The 20,590-nt window shown below is 42.4% G+C and overlaps 1 protein-coding gene across 1 annotated transcript in view; it reads right to left on the bottom strand.

Moving 5' to 3' along the window:
- Positions 1–15,790: 15,790 nt before the first annotated feature.
- GABBR2 (gamma-aminobutyric acid type B receptor subunit 2) overlaps positions 15,791–20,590 on the bottom strand; it is a 444,892-nt gene continuing 440,092 nt past the window's right edge. The window contains exon 19 of the mRNA XM_085220593.1: positions 15,791–18,213. Within this exon, the coding sequence (XP_085076719.1) occupies positions 18,048–18,213 (166 nt within the window). The 3' untranslated portion in view covers positions 15,791–18,047. The remainder of the gene's footprint in view (positions 18,214–20,590) is intronic.

The raw sequence follows: 20,590 nt of genomic DNA, 5'->3' as shown, positions 1-20,590 counted from the left end.
AATTTTCCCTGCAGGCCTCTCTCTCCAGCAGAGCTGAGCTGCCTCTTCTCTCTGGGAGATAGCAGGGGGCTGCAGGTTAATGAGCTGCACCTGCTGCTGAAACAAAGCTGTAATTATTCTGTGTTTTTCCACGGAGCTGGGTTATTGGGCTGCAGGGTGGCTGTGGGGTGTTGTTTTCCTGGGGTGTGGAAGTCGAAAGGCTGTGTTTGTGCTCTGGGTAAGGCTGCCAGAGAGAAACTAGGAAGCTCCATGTTTATCAGGGCAAAGGACATGTGCAGGTACTTTTGCTTATGGCTTTTTGTGTCCAAGTGTTGCCTGTAGACTCACTCAAGCCTCTGAGAAATCCAACAGATACTTTGAAATGGGATTTTGTGGAGAATTATGGCAAGGAATTTGGGCAATTCAATGCCCAGAGGCCAGTGTACACACACTGTGTCAGATGTTGAAATGCAGAACCGAAGGGGCTAGGAAAAGCAAAAATCACAGAGTTACAGCACGGTTGAGGTAGGCAAAGCCCTCTGGGCCCAGCAGGGCCACCCTGAGCAGGGTTTCCAGGCCCATGGCCAGGTGGAATCTGGAGACCTCCAAGGAGACTCCACAGCCTCTCCGAGCAACCAGAGAGGCACTGAATTCTTATGCTTGATAAAGGTATAAGGGCTGACAGAATAAACACGTCAGTGTTTCTGCTGTATTTGTTCTGGAATTAGGAAAATTGTTTAAAGTCACTTCCTAATATAGGGAACAGACAGGAAAGATAACGGGCATCAGTATCTGTGTACACTAGCAAATAACTTGGAAACCAATATTGAGTACTTTCTAAAGCATCTTTCATGCAAACAGTAACCTGAGCTGTTTAAAATAATCAATGTAAGCTCAAAACTCAGTAACAAAAAAAGTTTACTGCTAGGAGAGCATCCTGCTTTTTCCTTAAATGTTGATGCTGCTGTGCAAATAGTTAAGTCATACCAAATAAATGAGTATCTCCAGATACACTGTTAACTAACAGAAAATAGAAGCTGAAAATTGTGGTTGGGAAAAAAACTGATGCTCTTGTAGGAAAGTACGAAAATGTTTCAATTTGGAAGATTAAACAATGCTTTGTTTTAGTGCTGGCTGATGCTGGGGATGATGGCAGCATCTCTCCGCTCCGCTGCACATCCTATTGCCCAAGCACGTGGCCCAGCAGCATCCTGGATGCGACATGGAGCTGTTGTGCTATTAGCAGTTTCTCCCTGCTCAGCAGTGCTTCTTGGCAGTGAAATTGTCTTGCTCTGCGACAACAAAATCGATCAGCAGCCTCCTCTGGGGTCTCAACGCCACATTGCTGCTTACACTACATAAACTAATTTGATATTCTTCACCATTCTGTTTTGCTGCATTGCTAGTAGCAGTTCTGGATAATATTAAGAATGAAAAATTGGGGAAGTGAGGTGCTTTTACAGACCTACTAGACAGCTCCAGATTCACCTTTAAGCCTGCTTCTCCTCGAAGTGTCTATGTCACAGTGAAAGCCCTTGATATCAGTGTGAAATTGCATCAGTTCATTATGCAGGCAGGAAACCTGCCTGTCCAATGTCCATTTAGGCCGAAACAAGTAGTTTCCTGAAATACTGTAGAAATGCAGATTAGCATCCTTTATTGGAATCATTTGACACCAAATTATTATTTTTTTATGCGTAGTCAGGGATTGGAGCTGGCAGTGGCTGTGCCTTTGCTGTGAGTGAATGAGAGATGCACTGGGTGCTTTTTATTTGGGTCACTGGTAACATTTCATTTTCACAGCAGAATATTTGATTATATATTTTTTGCATAATGAAGCAGTGGAAACCCACAGCAGTCCTCCCTTAGAAAAGACAGCTGGATGATACATATTTAAATAGCCTGAATGGGCTTTCCTGTAAGCATTAAGCCCAAGCAGGGAGCTGCCTTCTCCTGCCCAAGCCTGGGGCTGGAGTGAGGCCTGCTGAAAACCGTAACAGCTCTGTAAGGAGGAGAAATTGAAGGCCTTTCTTGCACTGCAGAGGAAGTTGCAGGTAGGTAAGTTATAACTAAGTGTTTGGCAGAACCACCTTCCTGCAGCCTGGTCACAGCACTGGAGTAATGCAGGATCCAGCCCCCGGCCACCTCTGCAGTTTGCCTTGAGCTCTCGGGGTGGGAGAAGTTGAAAGCAAGCAGGTTGCATAAATTCATAACAAAAATGAGTATAGTGAGGTTGCCACACTTCTATTTCTTCCTCTGGAGGCTGAGAATGAAAGATGCGTTTCCAGTAGGCAGGGAGTGGGTGTGTGAGAGCTGCGTGTGTGCTCCTGTTCCCACCATCTGGTAAAGGGTGAACATTTCAGGGGAAAGTATCCTGACAGCAGAGTTCATCTTGGATTAGCAAATCACAGGAAAACCATCCATTTGGTTGCCCTGACTTCAGTGACTGAAGAATAGAATAGGGAAGGAATAGATAAAATGAATATTGTCAGATCACCAGTAGCCAGAATTGCTGTCAGAGAGAAGATAAAATGCACGTGGGCTGTAAGAGAAAAGCCAAGAGGGTCTACTGAGGGCCATGTGCAGGTGACACACCCCTATAGCCACTCAAGCAAGTGCCCTTGACACAACAGAGGCTTGATTCAAAGTGAGCTTCTTGAATAGGGGGATGATTCCTAGGGGAAGGGTGAGAAGAAAAGGACACAAACTGAAACACGTGAAATTTGATTTATACATAAGAAAAATCTTTATGGTGAAGGTGGTCAAACACAGGAACAGGCTCCCTGGAGATGTTCTGGAGTCTCAGTCTTTGGAGATCTTCAAAAGCTGGCTGGGTGTGGCGCTGGGCAACCTGCTTGGAGTGGCCCTTCTTGATGCAGGACATTGAATCAGACAACCTTCAGAGTCCCCTTCTGACCTTAGCTGTTCTGTGAAGAGAAGGATTGGACTGCTATCTGGTTGTGGAGGAGCAATGGGAAGAGGATTGGAATGGCAAAGGTATGACCCTACTTTTTCTGCTTCTGTTGAAGCCCTTTTTTCAAGGGTAGGACAGAGAAATCAAGTACAGCAATGAGCTCTGCAGATGTGAACAAGTTTCACAAGTAATGTGCATGGAGTCCTTTGTTTTTACTATGCCTGTGATTTAACAATAACTAATGAAGAGCTTCGGCGCTGTTTTAATCAATGACAGCAACCTACTTACCTGGTAGAAGAAGCCACAGAAGAGGGTTGGCCTGCGGAGTCTGAGTGGCTCTCAGTGTGTGCAGTACCATCCATCTAAGGAGCCAGCTGGGACCACCCGTCAGTGGTGGCATGGCAAAGCAGAGCAGCACTACTAGCTGGGGTGGAAGATTTGTGGCACAAGCAGTTAATAACAAGAGTATTTATGGCCAGTGTAGGCCTAGCTAGTGATGGACAGATGAGTCAGTTTATCAAGATTAGCAGCCTGGAGCATCAATTCTGATAAGACTTCCCTATCTAGGTGGAAAAGGCAGTATTTCCTCTGGGACAACAGATTGATTTGTGCCTTACATAGATTTCTTTGTGCTTAGGCATCGAAGTACTACAACCAGGAGCAGGTCTGGAAAAGGACACAGGCAAGTTTCTTACTCGTCTTCTTTAAGATGCGGATGCTCTGTTTTTTAGGACTGATTAATTTTTTCCATGCTGAAATATTGTCTGTCTTGTTTTCCTTTTCTGATTATGTAAAGCTCATTTATAGAACTTCTGCCTTCAGCTTGTACTTGAGCCCCCAGAAAACACAATTCAACTTCCTAATTTCTAGGTGGAAGCTTTTAGTGCCCTTTCAGAATTGAGCCAGCCTTATTTCTGCCAATCAGTACCCAATAGGAGAAGTCTAGTCTTTCTAAAAGTCATTAGTTACCTTGTTTCTTCAAGTAGGCTGTTTTTCTTGTGTGAACCAGTCCATCAGTTAAACAGTGATTAACCCCGTGTTCCGCATTACAAATTGACCTTGAGTTCATTTCTTGTCACAAAGTGAAGCATTACAGAAAGCAGCTAAAGTTCTCCAATATCTTAAAGGCCAACATCGTCTTGAGTCATTTTGTGACAACTGCAATTGCCTGAAGCATGAAAACAGACACCTCACAGCTTAGCTGAAGCAAGCTGAGACACATGGTGTTTTCAACAGAAGAGACCTCGATTTTGGTAATAGTTCTTTTATGCTTATTTTCTAGGGTCTTCACCTATGCAGGTTTTACTGCAAAATTTCCAAGGTATGAAGGGTCAATAGATCACGAGAGGGTGATGGGTAACATTTAGCAGGGCTTGAGAATTGCTAACAATGGCTGAGGTTGGTGTACATGTTGTTACTTTATTCTTTTATATTTTGCCCTGAGAAAAATGTATTTTACCCTTAGTCCAGAAGCTTGGATAACTTTTAAAATGCTTATTTTAGGTGTAGTTTAAACAGCAGACAAATTTGTCAGTAAGCTACTTAGCTGAAAACTTTCTTTAACTGCCTAATTTGCCATGTGGTGTCTTGTTAGAAAGCCTAAACAGAGTGGATAAGAGCTAGCTAGAACTGCCAACATCTTTGCATAAGCAGAGCTTATTTTCCTAAATTTGAAAGCTGCCTAAGGAAGGTACATTCTTTCTTGAGAGTGAGACCTGCTGTTCTTAGAGATGAGGGTTAACAGCACAGACACAAAGCAAATAACAATGTTAGAACTGTAAGACCTAGCTTCCTGTCCTTCTGCTGGTGGAACTTCTTGATTTGAGGATGCTGAGCGCTATCAAAGCCGCCTAATGCATGTGTGCTGTAGCAGCGTTGTGGTTAAACAGAGAAAGTTCTGTCTGCAAATATATCTTCCGAGCACCTCCTGCTATCCAACATTTCTCGATTTAAAGGTGATTTAGGCTGGGGAGAAATGTTCTGGAAAACAAAGTGTGTGAGGCACTAATTGCCCTTTAAGTCCCTCTCCATTTGGTGTTTCTTTTTCATTAGTTTCACTGGCTGTTCCTCACCATCCCTAATGAACTAGCTGGAATCAAGTGTGCTATTCACCAGCTGTTGAAGGAATTAGATGTATATTCTGTTATATACATTATGGTACAACATCTTTAAAATGCAGTAGAAGAAAACATCTGGGCTCACATACCTCAGTAAATGTGAACGGATGTTTAAGGAAAATCAGCTTTGGTAATTCAGGGGTCTGCCACCATACAGAACTCTCCCATCAGCTCATCCTGTGTTGCAGACTTCTGCTCCGTTCTCTAGATTTGGCCGCTCTAAGTATCTGTAGTGACAGAACCTAAAACTGGTATTTTCATGTAATTTAGAAGTCTTCCAGCTGTCTGACAGACTGTTAGGGAGGTGAGGATATGTTATAGACCTATAAATACTCTTGTAAGAACAACAGAAAACCAATGTCAATTTTCTTCTCCCATTTGGCAATACTCCAAGCATTTGCTGTCTAAGAATATCAACTTTTTGCAGCAAATTGGTGCAGTGAAACAGGCTAGGTCAATTTTTCTCATTCCCTCAATGACTGGAAAAGAAAAAACAGAAAGGTTGCTACCAGACTATGGAAGATAAGGAGAACTATGAGATGAGATTAATGTTTCCTATAACATGCCTCAGGCAGTAATAAAGACAACACATTAGATTTTAATAAAACATCAGCAACAAAAAAAATATCTGTTTCATTTTCCCTTAATGTAAGAGAAAATTGAGACAGGCAAGGAACAAACCATCTATCTGACATGGTGAGATCAGTTACCTTGCTGGTTCACCCATGCTTAACAGAGAAACATGTATTTGGCAGGTTTTGGGACTGGAAAGGTCTTCAGTTTGAAGGAAAGATAGATTTAAAACTTTTTAGGCAAATCTAGCCATAGTCACCATATAATCACCTAGTCTTTTGTCTTGTGGTTATCTCTGCTTACTGCTATCTCCCCAGAATTTTACTGATGCTCCGAACCAGAAGGGAATCTTTTCTTCACAGCTGAGCTGAGGAGGTCTGCTCCCCAGCTATCAACATGGCAAGCATGGAAGAGGTAAAAGAGAAGAAGAATATAAATTAACAGAATTCTCCATGCAGTAGAAGCTAAGTCGTTGAGGACCAAGAGTACTAAACCATGAGTGACTGCTTAAGTGGTACCTTTTGAGGACAGCAGCTGAGGCCAATGACCTAGGTAAAACCCAGGCTTCAAAGAGCAGAGATTAACTGACATAAGTCTTACTGTTTCTAACTGGGAATGCAAGTAACAGAATCACCTGCCTGCTGGACTAGCAGTTGGTTTCTCAGGGGATTATGACCTTGCATTAGCAGCAAAATGCCCTGTTAATCCCTCCTTCAGGAAATGTTTCCCTGTTCTGTATAAGGATGCAAGCGCATTAGTGGAAAATACACATATGTACACAATATGGATCCCTCCAGGAGCTGGTTGTAGGCATGCAGCCTGTCCAGCAGCCATCCTAATCACCCAAAGCTCCCTAGCTGCTAACACCTGCATCATAAGAGCTCCTGAGACCCATAAGCCTACACCACTTGCTGGTGCTCATGGATGCACATCTATGCTGTGGGCTCTCCAGCTACAGGTCTTGGACCCCCTCCCTGTCCAGCAGCTGGCCTGGGATCCTCTAATCTCTAGACACCTCCTCTGCTCATGCCAAGGTATGCCTCAGCTGGCCTCCAGGCTCCACAGATCCCTTCCATAGCTGGTTTTGGCTTCCTGGTCCCTCCAGCAGCCAACCCTCACCCACGGCTCTCTGCCATCCAGCCCAGACTTGTAGCTGCTGCAGTACCTCTCACCAGTGAGTCCAGCCTGATGTTCCCTGGTGATCACACAGAAATATATCAGTTGCTTTTATCCCTTCAATCTCTTTTTTTTCCCCCTATGCTTATTCCTTGATCCCTCACTGTTCTTGACTATTCTTCCACATAAACACTCCTTACAGGGGCTTGCACAATCTCCAGATACTATTTCCTTACATACCACGTAGAGTCCCACACCACAGGCAGAAACTCCCTCCTAGGCTGTAAGATGATCTGGAGAACCTTTCCTGCTGAACCTCATCCTGGGACTGTGGGCTGAGCATCCCTCAATGAGGAGCCAGATCAGGGTGCTCCTCTCTGATTAAGCTTATGGGATTCAGCTGCTTTCAGCTTTGTGTTGTTGGAGATGGATCCTCACAAGTTAATTGCTTTCCTACAATGCCAAGGCAGTGATGATGTCCGGGTGTTCTGTTTTTCTCATTGAGTTATTGGGGTTTCCCTGCCAGTCATCATGGAGATGGTTTTTTAGATGCATAATCTAAAAGACGTCACACAGAAATTTGGTAAATGAGTTGAACAGCTGAGTCTTGGTAGCAAAATTAATTAATTAAATAGATAAATCTAAATAAAATGACTTGCAGAACTCTGCTTTTATAGGAAGGCTGAACATCCCCAGCTGTCCTTGCAGTTAAGGGGAGGTGAAGCTAATTAAAATTGCTCAGGGTTATTGCCAGCAAAATGGCACGGAAGTACTGCATTCATTATTTAGTAAGTTTTGTACTCTATACTCCACCACATAACCTTACTATTATAAATCGTAGTATACTCAAAGAACAGCTAAAAGAGCTTGTTTTTTTTGCCATATGTTCATTTCACATTTGTTTAATTCTTTACTCGTGAAGCTATTTTTGGTTCACACTCTTAAATTAAAAATGAAATTGGCCTATGGATGCCAATTTGAATTTAATCATTAAAAGAAAAGCCCAACAAAACACAGAATAAGGGAAATTTATAAAAGAAGAAAAATGAAAGCTATTGATAAAGTTAGCTATAAATCTAAATTGTAAATACTGGTATTAGTCACTGCACGTTTCTCCTCTACAAAAATAGCAACAATTTATTAAAAGAAAATGTATGAGCCTAGATTATCCTGTCAAAAATTCCATGATAAATGATAAATCAACATAGTATTTATTTAATATTTCTCATCTGCTTGTGAATATGCGATTATTTTGACCCTGAACATAGGACTCTGATGTTCCAAATTCTACACTATAAAATCAATGTGCTTAAACCTACGCAACTTGTCCATACATCTGGGCAGCAGTTTCTGATTTAAAGCTTTGGCTTTGGAAAAATGTGGAATCTTATTCTATACTTAATCATTTTCAGGAAGACTAACTGCTTTTCTAAAACTGCTTTTAATACATACAACCATACATATGTTTTCTCCCTTCTCTAGACTCTGTTTTGTTTTACAATATGCCCTTGCCCTGCTTTATGGTTTTCCATCTGGGATCACTGAACCCAACTCCTGGTCCCACACAGGACTACTCAAAACCCTGTGTCTGTCTGAGAGCACTGTCCAAATGCATCCTGAATTCCGGCACTCGGAGCCAAGCCCACAGCCCTGTGCAGCCCGTTCCATGCCCACCACCCTCTGGTGCAGACCCTTTCCCTGACCCCCAGCTGCCCCTCCCCTCACACAGCTCCATGCTGTTCCCTCGGGCCCTGTCGCTGTCACACAGAGCAGCGCTCAGCGCTGCCCCTCCGCTCCCTGTGAGGAGCTGCAGCAGCCATCAGGCCTCCCCTCAGCTTTTCTACTTAGTTTGCATTGAAAATAATGCCTCCTATTTTTTTCCATGGAAACTACAACAGGTACAAAGAACACTATAACACTGTTGGATAGAGCACATTCTCACCCACAAAACAGTATCTTTCAACATAGTCACCACCATTAGCTATGCATTTTCACCAGCAATGAACAAGAGCCTGCATGCTGCCCTTGTAAAACTGTGCAGCGGTGGAGATGACTCTCTGTTGCTGTTGCCACTGCTGAAATGCATCACCCACTGCCTTACTGTGATTACATCCACTGTTTGGTCTACATAAACATTCAGCAAGCATTTATGTCAGTGGGTGCGAGTTCATCTGTATGGAGGAATTCAATTACACACTTTTGCTTCATCAGCACTTCCATGTAGGACACCATTGTGTCAGACTGTCGCTCTGCTGCCATCTGTTGCGCGGCAACAAAGTATAAAGGAATATTGGAAGGAAAGTTCAGTCTCTACTGCCATACCACCAACATCTGCCTCTATGACATTGTGGGCCAACACCATAAAATAACAGGCATTGCTTTTGGAGCATCCCTCATTGTTTTTGGCTCTTCTTGTGGTGCTGTGCTTACTTTTCTTGAGTCCTCAGGGACAGCAAGTTTAGAAGAAAGGGTTTGCAGTGACCCAAATTCTTCACCAGGAAGACTTCTGTGCTGGGAGCAGATGCCCTTCCTCCAGTCCTAGGTTACCTGAACAGTCTCACCACTTTCTTGTATTGGTGAGCTAGCAAGCTGTACAACCTCCTTTTCATTTTTAGACATTTGCCACATGGAGTTGAGGCTTGCTATCATAGAATCATAGAATCATAGAATCATAGAATCATAGAATCATAGAATCATAGAATCATAGAATCATAGAATCATAGAATCATAGAATCATAGAATCATAGAATGGCCTGGGTTGAAAAGGATCACAATGATCATCTAGGGTCACCAACCACCAGAATAGGCTGCCCAGAGCCACATCCAGCCTGGCCTTGAATGCCTCCAGGGATGGGGCATCCACAACCTCCTTGGGCAACCTGTTCCAGTGCATCACCACCCTCTGTGTGAAAAACTTCCTCCTAATATCCAAGCTAAACCTTCCCTGTCTCAGTTTAAAACCATTCCCCCTTGTCCTATCACTATCCACCCTTGTAAACAGCCATTCCTCCTCCTGTTTGTAGGCTCCCTTCAAGTACTGGAAGGCCACAATGAGGTCTGTCCGGAGCCTTCTCTTCTCCAGGCTAAACAATCCCAGTTCTCTCAACCTTTCCTCATAGGAGAGAGGCGCTATTGCAGAACCAGCTTTAAAAGAGCAAGACAAAGCACTTGGTTCCCAACTTGTTAGTAACTTCAGTAGTCATAATCAAACTAAGTTCGCATCTGCCCAAAACAGCCCAATAAGTCATCAGTCATCATGCATTTAATGCACATAATGTAGCCCACATCTAGCAATAACAAATCTGCATCTCCTGGTTTATATCTTCAACAGATTTTGTTCTTGGGGATTCATGCCCTTTCACCTGGCAAGGAAGTACTTGGGCAGCTATCTGACAAACCATGAGGCGGACAGATGTGTTTGGTGTTTGTGAGGAACAGTTCTGGCCTCTAAAGAAACAAAAAGTGCTGAAAGTGAATAGTCAAGAGAGATGCAGAGGAGAATTCTTAGGGCTTGAAGCCAGAAACTCTCAGAAACAGGACTGAACTGAAAAATAGGAGGGAACTAGGTAGGACAAGAAAGAATATTGTAATTTATGGGTAGCCAAATAACTGCCTGACAGGTGCAAAAGCAAGTTAGCAGAGTGTGGGATGTTTTTAAGCAGAAAGGTTTGTTGTTGATGAAGAACAGTTCTGCACACAGTGACTGAGCCTGGAGCCTTGCCAGAATGAAGGCATCTGAGATGCAGAACTTCAGCAAGAAGGGATCCACGGCACACTGAGCCACTGATCTGTGTGTTAAATATAAAGCAGACTACGATGCACAGAGCAGTGTGTTGCATGATGTACCGCAGACGTCAAAATAAATCTTTGCCAAATGCGTAAACACATCCCTGAAAGGCATGTGATAGGTCACTCTCCTCGTCTCGTGGAATTATGAGACCTTTTAGTGACGTACAGACAGAAAATTTCTCTGTCACTGACACAGGACCAAAACACCTGCCTTAGACAACCATTGTTTACATGGTGCAGCTTAAAGCATCACGTATCAGTGAAGAAAATATGCAAGTATATTGCAAAGAGTGGGGGAAAGTTTGCAACAAATAACATCCCTCTGGCCAAGAGTGTCTATTCATCAAGGGGAGTCTGAAAGAAAACATGACTGCAGCATCTCACCATGGCAGCTATGCCAGGAAAGAAGAGCGCAAGCTCATGTGGTATATCAGAGTCAAGTGAGATGGTAGAGTAAGAGGAAAGTATATTTGAAGTAATAAACTGGTGACTGGGATTAGCAAAGCTAAAAGATGGCCTCATGCTTTGGGATAAGGATCACTGACGATGATTATGATGATGTGATGAACTTCCCAGCCCAGAGGGAAGATGATGCTTTCCAAAGGGCCAGATAAAGGCTGGGATGGACTTTTGGATGAACCCATGGTCTCCATAAATCATTCATTTGTGCATTTCCACTTATAAACATTGTGCTTGTCCTGTCCTTAATTAAAGGAAATTAAAGTTTTAAATTAAAACTCACAGAAAGCCCAACTCCTTTCCTTAAGGAGTTTTAATGTGTATAATTGCAGAACAGTATGCTGTAAACACCATTTCCCTATAAGAACAGAAAAAGGAAAGAATAAGATGAAAAGTCATTATTTGCTTACCAGTATAGTGCTAGCAATGTGATGTTAATACAATGAAGTCAATGCAACTTTTATATAGAATAGATTAAAAGAATGGAATATCAATGAAAGGATAGCCTTAATCCAAAAGAGATAGAAATTTATGAGAAACATCTTTTCATCATTTTGAATAAACCATACTGAATTAATTTGAGCAAGGTTGTCTAAATTCTGATATATTCATAAATGTTTTTATACATGCCAAGCTGAAGTAGGTCCTGATAAAAGGAGTGTCTTCCTGGTCTCTTTCTATATATGCAGCCAGAGCAGCAGAATGATCATCAAAGCCATTGGCAAAGTGCATAAGCAGAGATTTAATTCTCAGAATTGCATTTGGTTACAAAACTTTGAGAGGTCTTTCTTTATGTAGAGCATCCTACTGCAGCATCAAAATATGATGAACCAAATTCACAGAATAACAGAATCGTAGGGGTTGGAAGGGACCTCCAGAGATCATCGAGTCCAATCCAATTAATAAAAGGAATTCATTATTACTTGAAGTCTGCCTATGACAAAGTCTGGGACTGAGTTTTCTTTTTAGAATGTGGATTTTAATCTATGTTAATGTTCCCATCAGCAGGGTAAGTTAATGAGGCCCAAGCTCATTTTATTATCTTTTATCTGTCTGCAGCTCTAAACTCCTACCCGCATGGCCTGAGTTACGCACTTTGCATGTTGGATGAGGAAAGGCAGTTTGTATTTGAGCATTTGCACAGCACAGACGTGAGTGCTCTGTGGTTGGTGTTCTCCATATGGGGAAGTTCATTTTGTTTCTGTCTTGCTTGAAAACAAACAAACAATATATCAGCAACAAGACCATAAAAAATAGCAGCAAATAAGGGATATGAAAAACTGTTGCAAGCATGCCTGCTAGAGCTGGGTGTGCATTTTGTCTTTTTAGATGACAATGAGCGGTTACTGACTGCTGACGTAGGCTGGAAAAAATAGAAAGCTTATTTAAGGGAGGTTGTATTAAAATAGGCACTTTTTAATGCTTGAAGCTATTTTGATCACATTTGGGTCTCCTGAGGAGAGTGCTCCTTCTGACTTCTCAAGTAAGGTCTGACAACTTTTTCAGGATTTGAAGATATCAGATATTCAAATATTGGTAAAATCTACCCGGAGAACAAAGGAAGTGAGACATGGAGTTGAGCTGGTAGAATAGCTGAAAAAGATGCAGGAAAATACATGACAATTCATTCAAGCCTAGAAGTAGAGAGGAGGCAGCAAGTTGTGGAGTCACTATCCCTGGAAGTTTTCAAGAAAAAGGTAGATGTGGCACTCAGCAATATGGTTAAGAGTGGCCACAGGAGTGGGTTGATGACTGGAGTAGATGATCTTGGTGGTCCTTGCAACCTTAATGATTCTATGAGTCTGGCTGCCCTGGAATCACTGCTCCCATCTAGTAACCCAACAAATAAGCCAACTAAACTACAGTAGATGTCTTCAGATTCATTAGTTGGCCATTCATAATACTGGAATGAGGCCAACAGCAGTGTGCTGTGAGCAAATGGCCACAGCATGAAGACCGACCTGTGCTGGCCACAGCCTAGGGCAGCCCAAACCAACATCTCAAGGTAACCCAACCCTGGCTTTGTTCCACAGCTGCATAGTCATTTAAATCTGTGATATATCTTTTTTTTTTTTTTTAATTATTATTATTATTTTTTAAATTATTTTCATTTGTCTAAGTAAAATATCTGTGAAAGTTTGGTAGCAAGTACCACTCTTATTTATACACAATGCAATTTATGCAAGAGGGTACAGGGCTGCTGCTGCATAAACAAGCAAGTGAAAACCAATTAGCCTCTGAATTCCAGTATTTTGTCTAAATGCATGTGTTATGCTTGGCTCTGATGAAGTCAGTGTTGGCCATCTTCTTGGGGATGGTGAAGGACATGCTTACAGAGATCCCTTTCTCCTTTCTCCTCTTTTCTACCCATTGCTCTTTCCCTTCAGTCAACTAATTTCAGCGCCTCGTTGTAAGGGGATTGAGTAAATTAGTTGCAGTTAGCAAAGCTAGTGGCTCAAATCATCTGTTAAGAGAGGTTACTGATGTAGTGTACAGGCAACCGGGATGCCAGTGCCAGCAACCCAGCACAAGGCTCCAGCAGTCTTCTCCCCATCTCTTCAATTGCAGTTCTAGTCCAGCAATGCCCTCATGTAAGCATGGAGCAGAAATAAGTGTAGCGAAGCATGAGCAGGATCCCAATGGGCTCAAGAGGCAGAGTGCTCTTGGAATTCATTTGTGAATAGTATTCGTGTACATTAAAGTAATGGGTATAAGTGCCATTCACCATATCTACTGATGGAAGAGGCAGTCAGTAAATATGAGAAATGAACTCAGATAAAAATCATGATATTTAAAGCACTGTAATAAACCTGTCAGTCTTCTCAGAAAGCAAGAAGCAAATCTCAATTAAATAAGACAGTGGTAGTGAGAGTGAGCCCACCAAGAGGCAGGCCTGGCCCATCCTTTGGGCTGATAGCAGCAGGGTACTGTGGAAGGGAAGGGACAGGTCCTCCAGCACCTAGGCAAGCCTGAGCAGAAAGGACCAGGAACACTAATCCAATCTTGGGGAGAAACATATGCTGTATTGGCATTTGTGATAAATGAGCATGTTCTCAAAAGAGATTTGATTATAAAACATCAAGATGTTATGTGTTTTGAAAAAAAACAGAAGAGTCTTTCTTGCTCTTCCCTCATCATCCTCAGTGCCATCAATTATTTTTGAAAGTAATAAAATTTTTTTGAAAGTTTCTGCAAAATTGCTAATTTTTTGTGAATTCAGTGGCACTGTCAATGATTTTAGGGAAAGTGTACTTGCTGCAGACACTCAGTGGTTTGAGTAAACTTACTTCCTTGACGTCTTCCCCTTACTTTCTTGACCTCTCAGAGCAATGATTTATTTTGTTCTTATTTCCTATTATTCCTGAAGCGCTCTAAGTTCCTCACATCCTTCCACCATTTTTGGCTGAATGTAGAACACAATAGAGTTGTTCTACGCTTTTTTTTTTTTTCTTTTTTTCTTTTTTTCTTTTTCTGAATGAGCTTTGATGTATCTGTGTGAGTTTCTCCTGCCATCTGGTACAGTGCATTGAGATCCATGATCCATGCTGCTGGTTTCACACTCATATTTTCTCCTTAGCATGTGTTCTGCAGCACTCCTCAGTTGCATCAGAAATCTACAGGAAACACATTTGTCATGGCTCTCAGTTCCTTCATACTTCTTGCATATGCAGGTTTGAGAGTTCTACTGTTAAAAAAAAGCAAGTAAAATAAAATGCTCCTTTCTCCACCTCACTCCATGCACCTACCCTCCTCGTATGCTGCCATGAGAAGAGATGGGTTTAGGACTCAAAATCTGTGCAAAACTGGATGAAGAGGTTTAATGTTTGCTTCATGAAACATTTGGTGATCATCCTCATAGCCTTCTCATTCTCTGGAGCACAAGGGCTGCTCCGAAGGTAATGCCTTGATTATGTTGGCCCGTGACATCAGAGGTGGATGTTGGTGGTATGGTAGTAGAAGTTGAACCTTCCCATCCATATTCCATTACATTTTGCTCCTGTGTGATAGATGGCAGCAGAGGGGCAGTCTGGCACAATGGTGTCTGCCATGGAAGTAAATGTGTGTTACAGATTTCCTCCATGTGGAAAAAAATGGCACCCACTGACATTCATCGATGCATGCTGAATGTTTATGGAGACCAAACAGTGGATGTGAGCACAGTGAGGCAGTGGGTGCTGCGTTTCAGCTGTGGTGGCAGTGACAATGAGTCACCTCCTCTGGTACAGATGTATGTGAATGCAACATACAGGCTGTTAATTGCTGGTGAAAATGCTTAGCTCGCATTGGTGACTGTGTTGAAAAATAGTGTTTTGTAGCTGAGAATTTGCTCTATCAAACAGAGCTGTTGTGTCCTTTGAACCTGTTGTTGTTTCCATGGAAGATTACAGGAGGCATTATTTTCAGAGCGACCAATGTATATAGCTAGAAGTTTGCCTCAGCTTCAATAACTTACCTAAAAAGTTCAATTTTTCTTCCTTCTCCTGAACTCACACTTTCTATGGTGCAAGAGAGAATAGTGTACATATTTAGTTAGGCATGGAAGTAAATATTTGGAATATATTTAATATATGCTATTTTCCCATTTGAAAAAGGGCTTAGACTTCACTCCTGAACAATGCCATGATTGTATTTCAGGACAGAAACCCATTTATCTGTTTTCTCTAGATGTGAACCCTTCAACTACATGGATTTGTACTGTGACTTTTATTACAGTGTGGTGTTATAATAGGATTTGTCCTTCTCCAGGGAAGGCTTTTATGTAAAGGTATATATACATATATATATGCATATATAGAACAGTTCTGCTGTAGGGTAAGAGGACACTGAGTCCAAAAAGCTAGGTTTTCTATATTTTATTCATAAAAACAGATTTGCAACAATTTATTAAAAATTGATCTCATGCAGTATAAGGTTATACAAGAAATTCTTCATTTACATTTTATTCTGGCAGTTCCAGTCTAGTTTAAAGCATTTGTGCACTAACATCATTGGAAAATGCCATTGGGGCACAGCCTCTTCATAAATTTACAGTACATTTTTGCTGCAGTATAAAAGAACAGAAACATTAAATAGCTATATTCACTTGGTTGGTCTTGTTATCTGCAGTAAAGTAAAAAAAAATGTTATGGGAGAAACTACAGTATCATTGAGACAAAGAATGTACTGCATGGTTTAAACCTAATAAACGTCACACAGTCAGTATTCACGAAGTTACAGACACACACACACACTCACCTCCAATGGTCCGATACTTCCGATTTTTTTTTTCCTGCTAAGTTGGAATAATATTTCTACAGAGATCTTTGTGTATACATTATATACAATATTGTATTTTTTTCTCTTTTTAAAAATTAACATTCCTTTTAAAATAAACCAGGCCCTGATGATATTAATAAAGCAAGAGAATACTGTCAACACACATTGAGTGACGTCAGTGTTTAGTGCTTAAACAGAGTAATGAGTTCTATTTTATCTGTGTTTATACTTACATGTTTTTGTTCTAAAAGCTACAGATATTTCCATAACCTCTCTTACCGTATGTGCCAAGTGAAACATTTTGTGATGCTCCTGATTGTAAGATTCGGATATATATTCACATCGGTTTTGGCCACTATGAGGTGTGTTCTATTTTCAATGGAGATATATGCCAGCTCATCAAAGCTGCAGTTAAGTCCTTCAGCTAATGGACCTTTTTAGCTGTGCTTTAGCCATGGTTAATTTGTAAACCTTTGTAGAAACGTCATTCCCAAGGTCTGGTCTGAGGTGCACAGGCATTGGTCAAAGAGGACTGAGAGCCCAGTGGATGCTTCGGTATTTTCCCCCTGCTCCTAGCAAGCAGCCCTGGCAGAGAGATGCCACATTTCCAGTTCCTTGGAAAAAGAAGCTGCACTTGGATCTCACCTGTGCCTGGAGGCTTGGCTCCAGAGCTGGTCCAGATGGTGCGCCACTATTGTTCCTCCTAATTACTTCGGTTCAGGGGATAGAGCTAAAGTGTAAAAACCATGCTTTTGAGTTGTTTTTTATTTTTATTCTTTTTTTTTTTCCCCCTCTCAAGATTCAAATGAAATATTCTATTGGTAAATTTGATCTGTTTTCTCTGTTGTCTGCCGCGACTGTCACACAAGCAGGTACGAAGCAAACATAGTGTATGGCCACATCTACATGCTCTGCAGGTGTTGCCTGCAGCGGCAAAGTGCTGTGCCCTAACCCCCCACCCCCAGTCCACTAAATTATTTTTATTGTAATTATGTGTGACATAATTCAAACAAACTATGAAAAACAATCCATCCTGTGACATTAAGACTTTACTACCCAGCTGTCCTCAGCCTGAGGACTTTTCTAGGCAGTTTAGTACATTATGGTTGGTGGTGCTTGCTCTGAGACCTCATTAAACCGAAGCTGCCGATGGCCAGCAGTGGCTGCCATCCTTGGAGAAGGGCAAAGTACTGTGATTCCATCAGCAGCTCTCTCCTGTTGTAACTTCAGCCCTGCTCGGGCTTCTTGTACCGTTGTTAGTTTGAGGTGACCCTGCAGTCTCAATGGCACCCGAGGAACCATTTCTCACATTCCTTCTTTCCTACAGAACATCATCCCTGAAATGAAAACAAGCAAGACTAACCAGTGCAGAATGTTTCCAGCAATTTAACACAACTCTTGTAAAAATGAGTGTATCTATTTCAATAAATACATTATAGCTCAATCACTGTATTTTTCCTTACATGGATACAGTATAGAATTGCATGTTCTCAGCAGCCACGTAAAGCTCAGTGACATTTGAGTGTTTTTCCTAGAGTCTTTTTTGCAAGATTCGTATTTCCCAGCCTCCTTGTTGCTAGTAGAAATTTGGGAAGAAATGTTTTCAGTGACTTCTACGTGAAGAAATAAAAACTCCATGAATAAGGCTACAGATCAAGCTCCTCGCATCCTCCTCCTTCGCCTTCCCACATGAGCTACCCTGGCACTCCTGTGGCGGTGGCCTCAGCAGTAGTTCCTCTGTGCTCAGAGCCAATGTCACGTGCTTGTAGCAGAGTTCTATGTCGGATGTTTAGACCAGTCTTTGAGTACTTAAAAGCAGTTCAGGAAGCACTGATCTCTCCTTCCTACAGCCCAGAAACCATCACTCGGAAGGAGGGTGGCACGTGCCTGTGCCGAGGGCTGGCGCTGGGGCTTACACAGGGGCTGGCACAACTCGCGTCAACTCCTCCTATGGAGGGCAGGTAGGCATGGTGGAGGATGGGCAGCTGCAAGGACAGCCGACGCTGTATGCTGAGAGAGACAGAGGAAGAGAAGTGTTAGCCAAGGGAAAATCAGAGAATCGCAAAGGTTGGAAAAGACCATTAGAAATCGTCTAGTCCAATCGTGAGCCCATTCGCACCGTGCACACTAACCATGTCCCTCAGTGCCACATCTACATATTTGTCAAACACCTCCAGGGAGGTGACTCCACCACCTGCCTGGGCAGCCTGTGCCACTACCTCACCACTCTTTTGGAGAAGTTTTTCCCAATATCAAACCTGAACTTCCCCTAGTGTAATTGGGGCCATTTGCACTCATTCTATCGCTATTACCTGGGAGAAGAGGATGACCCTCACCTCACTACCACCTCCTTTCAGGGAGTTGTAGAGAGTGATAAGGTCTCCCCTGGGCCTCCTCTTCTCCAGAATGCCATTTATTGTCTGCTTGAAATGTTTGCAGATTGCTGCAAGGATATTTCCTGCTGTTGGGATAGAGAGAGTTAATGCCATGAGTGCCGCTCTCACTGCTGTTGAGTGATGCCACCACCACATTATTTCCCTCGGGAGTCTTTCTGACAGGCTAGACATGACACAAGAATCTAACGGAGCCTTCTCAGCATCCCACTGCCTTCTGAAATTCCCAGGCACTTTCAGATTAATTATTTGACTGCTGGTACTGGAAAAAGGGAAAGCCTTAAATTGCAAGGAGGGCATATGGCTTAGTAATCCTCTGCTCCTTGCAAAGTGATCTATTGCACGCACAGCACTGGCTATCTGCACAGACACGCATGAGGTCACAGACAAATCTTTAAGCCATGCATCACTTAGCACAAGGATGTCAGAATTAAAGATGGCATTTTTGCAGCTCCAGCTAAGGCAAATACAGGTGCAGAGAGGGAATGAGTTCAGATTGCTGGGTTGTTCCAAGTGGTTTGTCTTTGCAGTTTAGGTCTGCGCTTTTAAGGAGCTGACTGCTCTCAAGTTCCCACACAGTGCTGTGGGGCTGCAGTCTGTTCCACCACCTACAGTGAAATTCAGCATTTAAGAATCCAATTTTCCTAGAAAACTGACGTCATCATAACTGTTAGGGTGCTCTTTTTTTTTTTTTTTTTAAGGGGCACCAAATCATGATCGTGACCAGCCCAACCAACCCCTCTCCATGCAGAGGACAGAGCCATGACAAGGCTCTGCTCACCCCATGCTCTGGATATACCAACACCTCCCACAAAACCAAAACCCAGTTGAGGTTTGTCAGTGCAAGAGATGGTTTTATTCATTGAGGTGATATCATAGCAGGACTGTTTCTGCATTTGGAGGCATTTGCTCTTGAAATAAGGAGGGATTTTTTTTAAGAGAAGACAGCTGTCAAAGTGATAGCTGACTGAAGGTCAGATTTTTAATTGCAGAAGAAAAATGCCCCCCATACAAGGAATAGGAACTGTTCAACAGAGTTTTAAATATACATTTCCCTGTAATCTTCCATAATTGCTGTATAGGCGGACCCTTATGAGAAGTATATGTTTGGAAGCTTGCCTTTGGATAGCCTGTCTGATTCAAACACTTCTATTCTTTTTGCCCTGCATTAGGAACTGGAGGCAGCTACCACAGCATCCACTGCAGTTCTCAAGGACCAAGCAGTAAATCTATCCAATTCAAAGAGAAAGAGATGCAATGATACTTAGCCTCTTTACTACAGTACTAAGGCTTGCTGTGGGAGATGGGGAAGAGATGGGGAACAGATGGGGAAGAAGAAGCTGCAGTCTGTCTGGCCAGGAGACTCTTCCTCAGGATCTTTTCCACCACAAACTCTTTTTAAAAGTTTACAGCAATATTAACCCCCAGCGATTGTACTGCTGGTTTAGTATCCTTGGGATAAACCAAAATCCACTCATTGTTATTTTACCACCGTTCCTGACTCTTTTTGGTGGTATCAATGAACTCAGACCTGTTCCCAAGGAGTGCAGAAGGGGTACAGCTTGCTGCTGCCATGCACTGAATCCTTATTAGCCCATGGCTACAGATTGTAATTCTGCCTCTCATTGCAGGGTCAGGCACAGAATTGCCCTTGCTTATTTTCCCACCGGTGGAAACACTTACTTTGTTCGACTGCTACAGACTTTTCACTAAAGAGCTTTTTAAAGCTATTCCAAGAGAATCTAGTTGCATAATTATCAAGTGAATGGCTTTCTTCCACCCATTTAAGTGCTAGCCGTAGCATGGACAAAGCATGTTTATTTGGCTATGCACACGGTGGCTGCAGTGGGTGGCAAATTTTGCTTTAACTGTATTTAGAATTTACTTTCACTTGAAAACTTGGTTCCTGGAATTGAAGCGGAGGAGGGTAGCCTGGAGACTAGAACACAATTAAGAACTTAGGCAAGACTCTTGGGTAGAGATTCATAATAATA

This window comes from Meleagris gallopavo, chromosome 3, assembly GCF_905368555.1.
Source record: "Meleagris gallopavo chromosome 3, MGAL_WU_HG_1.1, whole genome shotgun sequence".
Taxonomy (NCBI): domain Eukaryota; kingdom Metazoa; phylum Chordata; class Aves; order Galliformes; family Phasianidae; genus Meleagris; species Meleagris gallopavo.
Note: the sequence above shows the minus strand (reverse complement) of the source record. Positions and strands in the feature narration are given on the sequence as shown.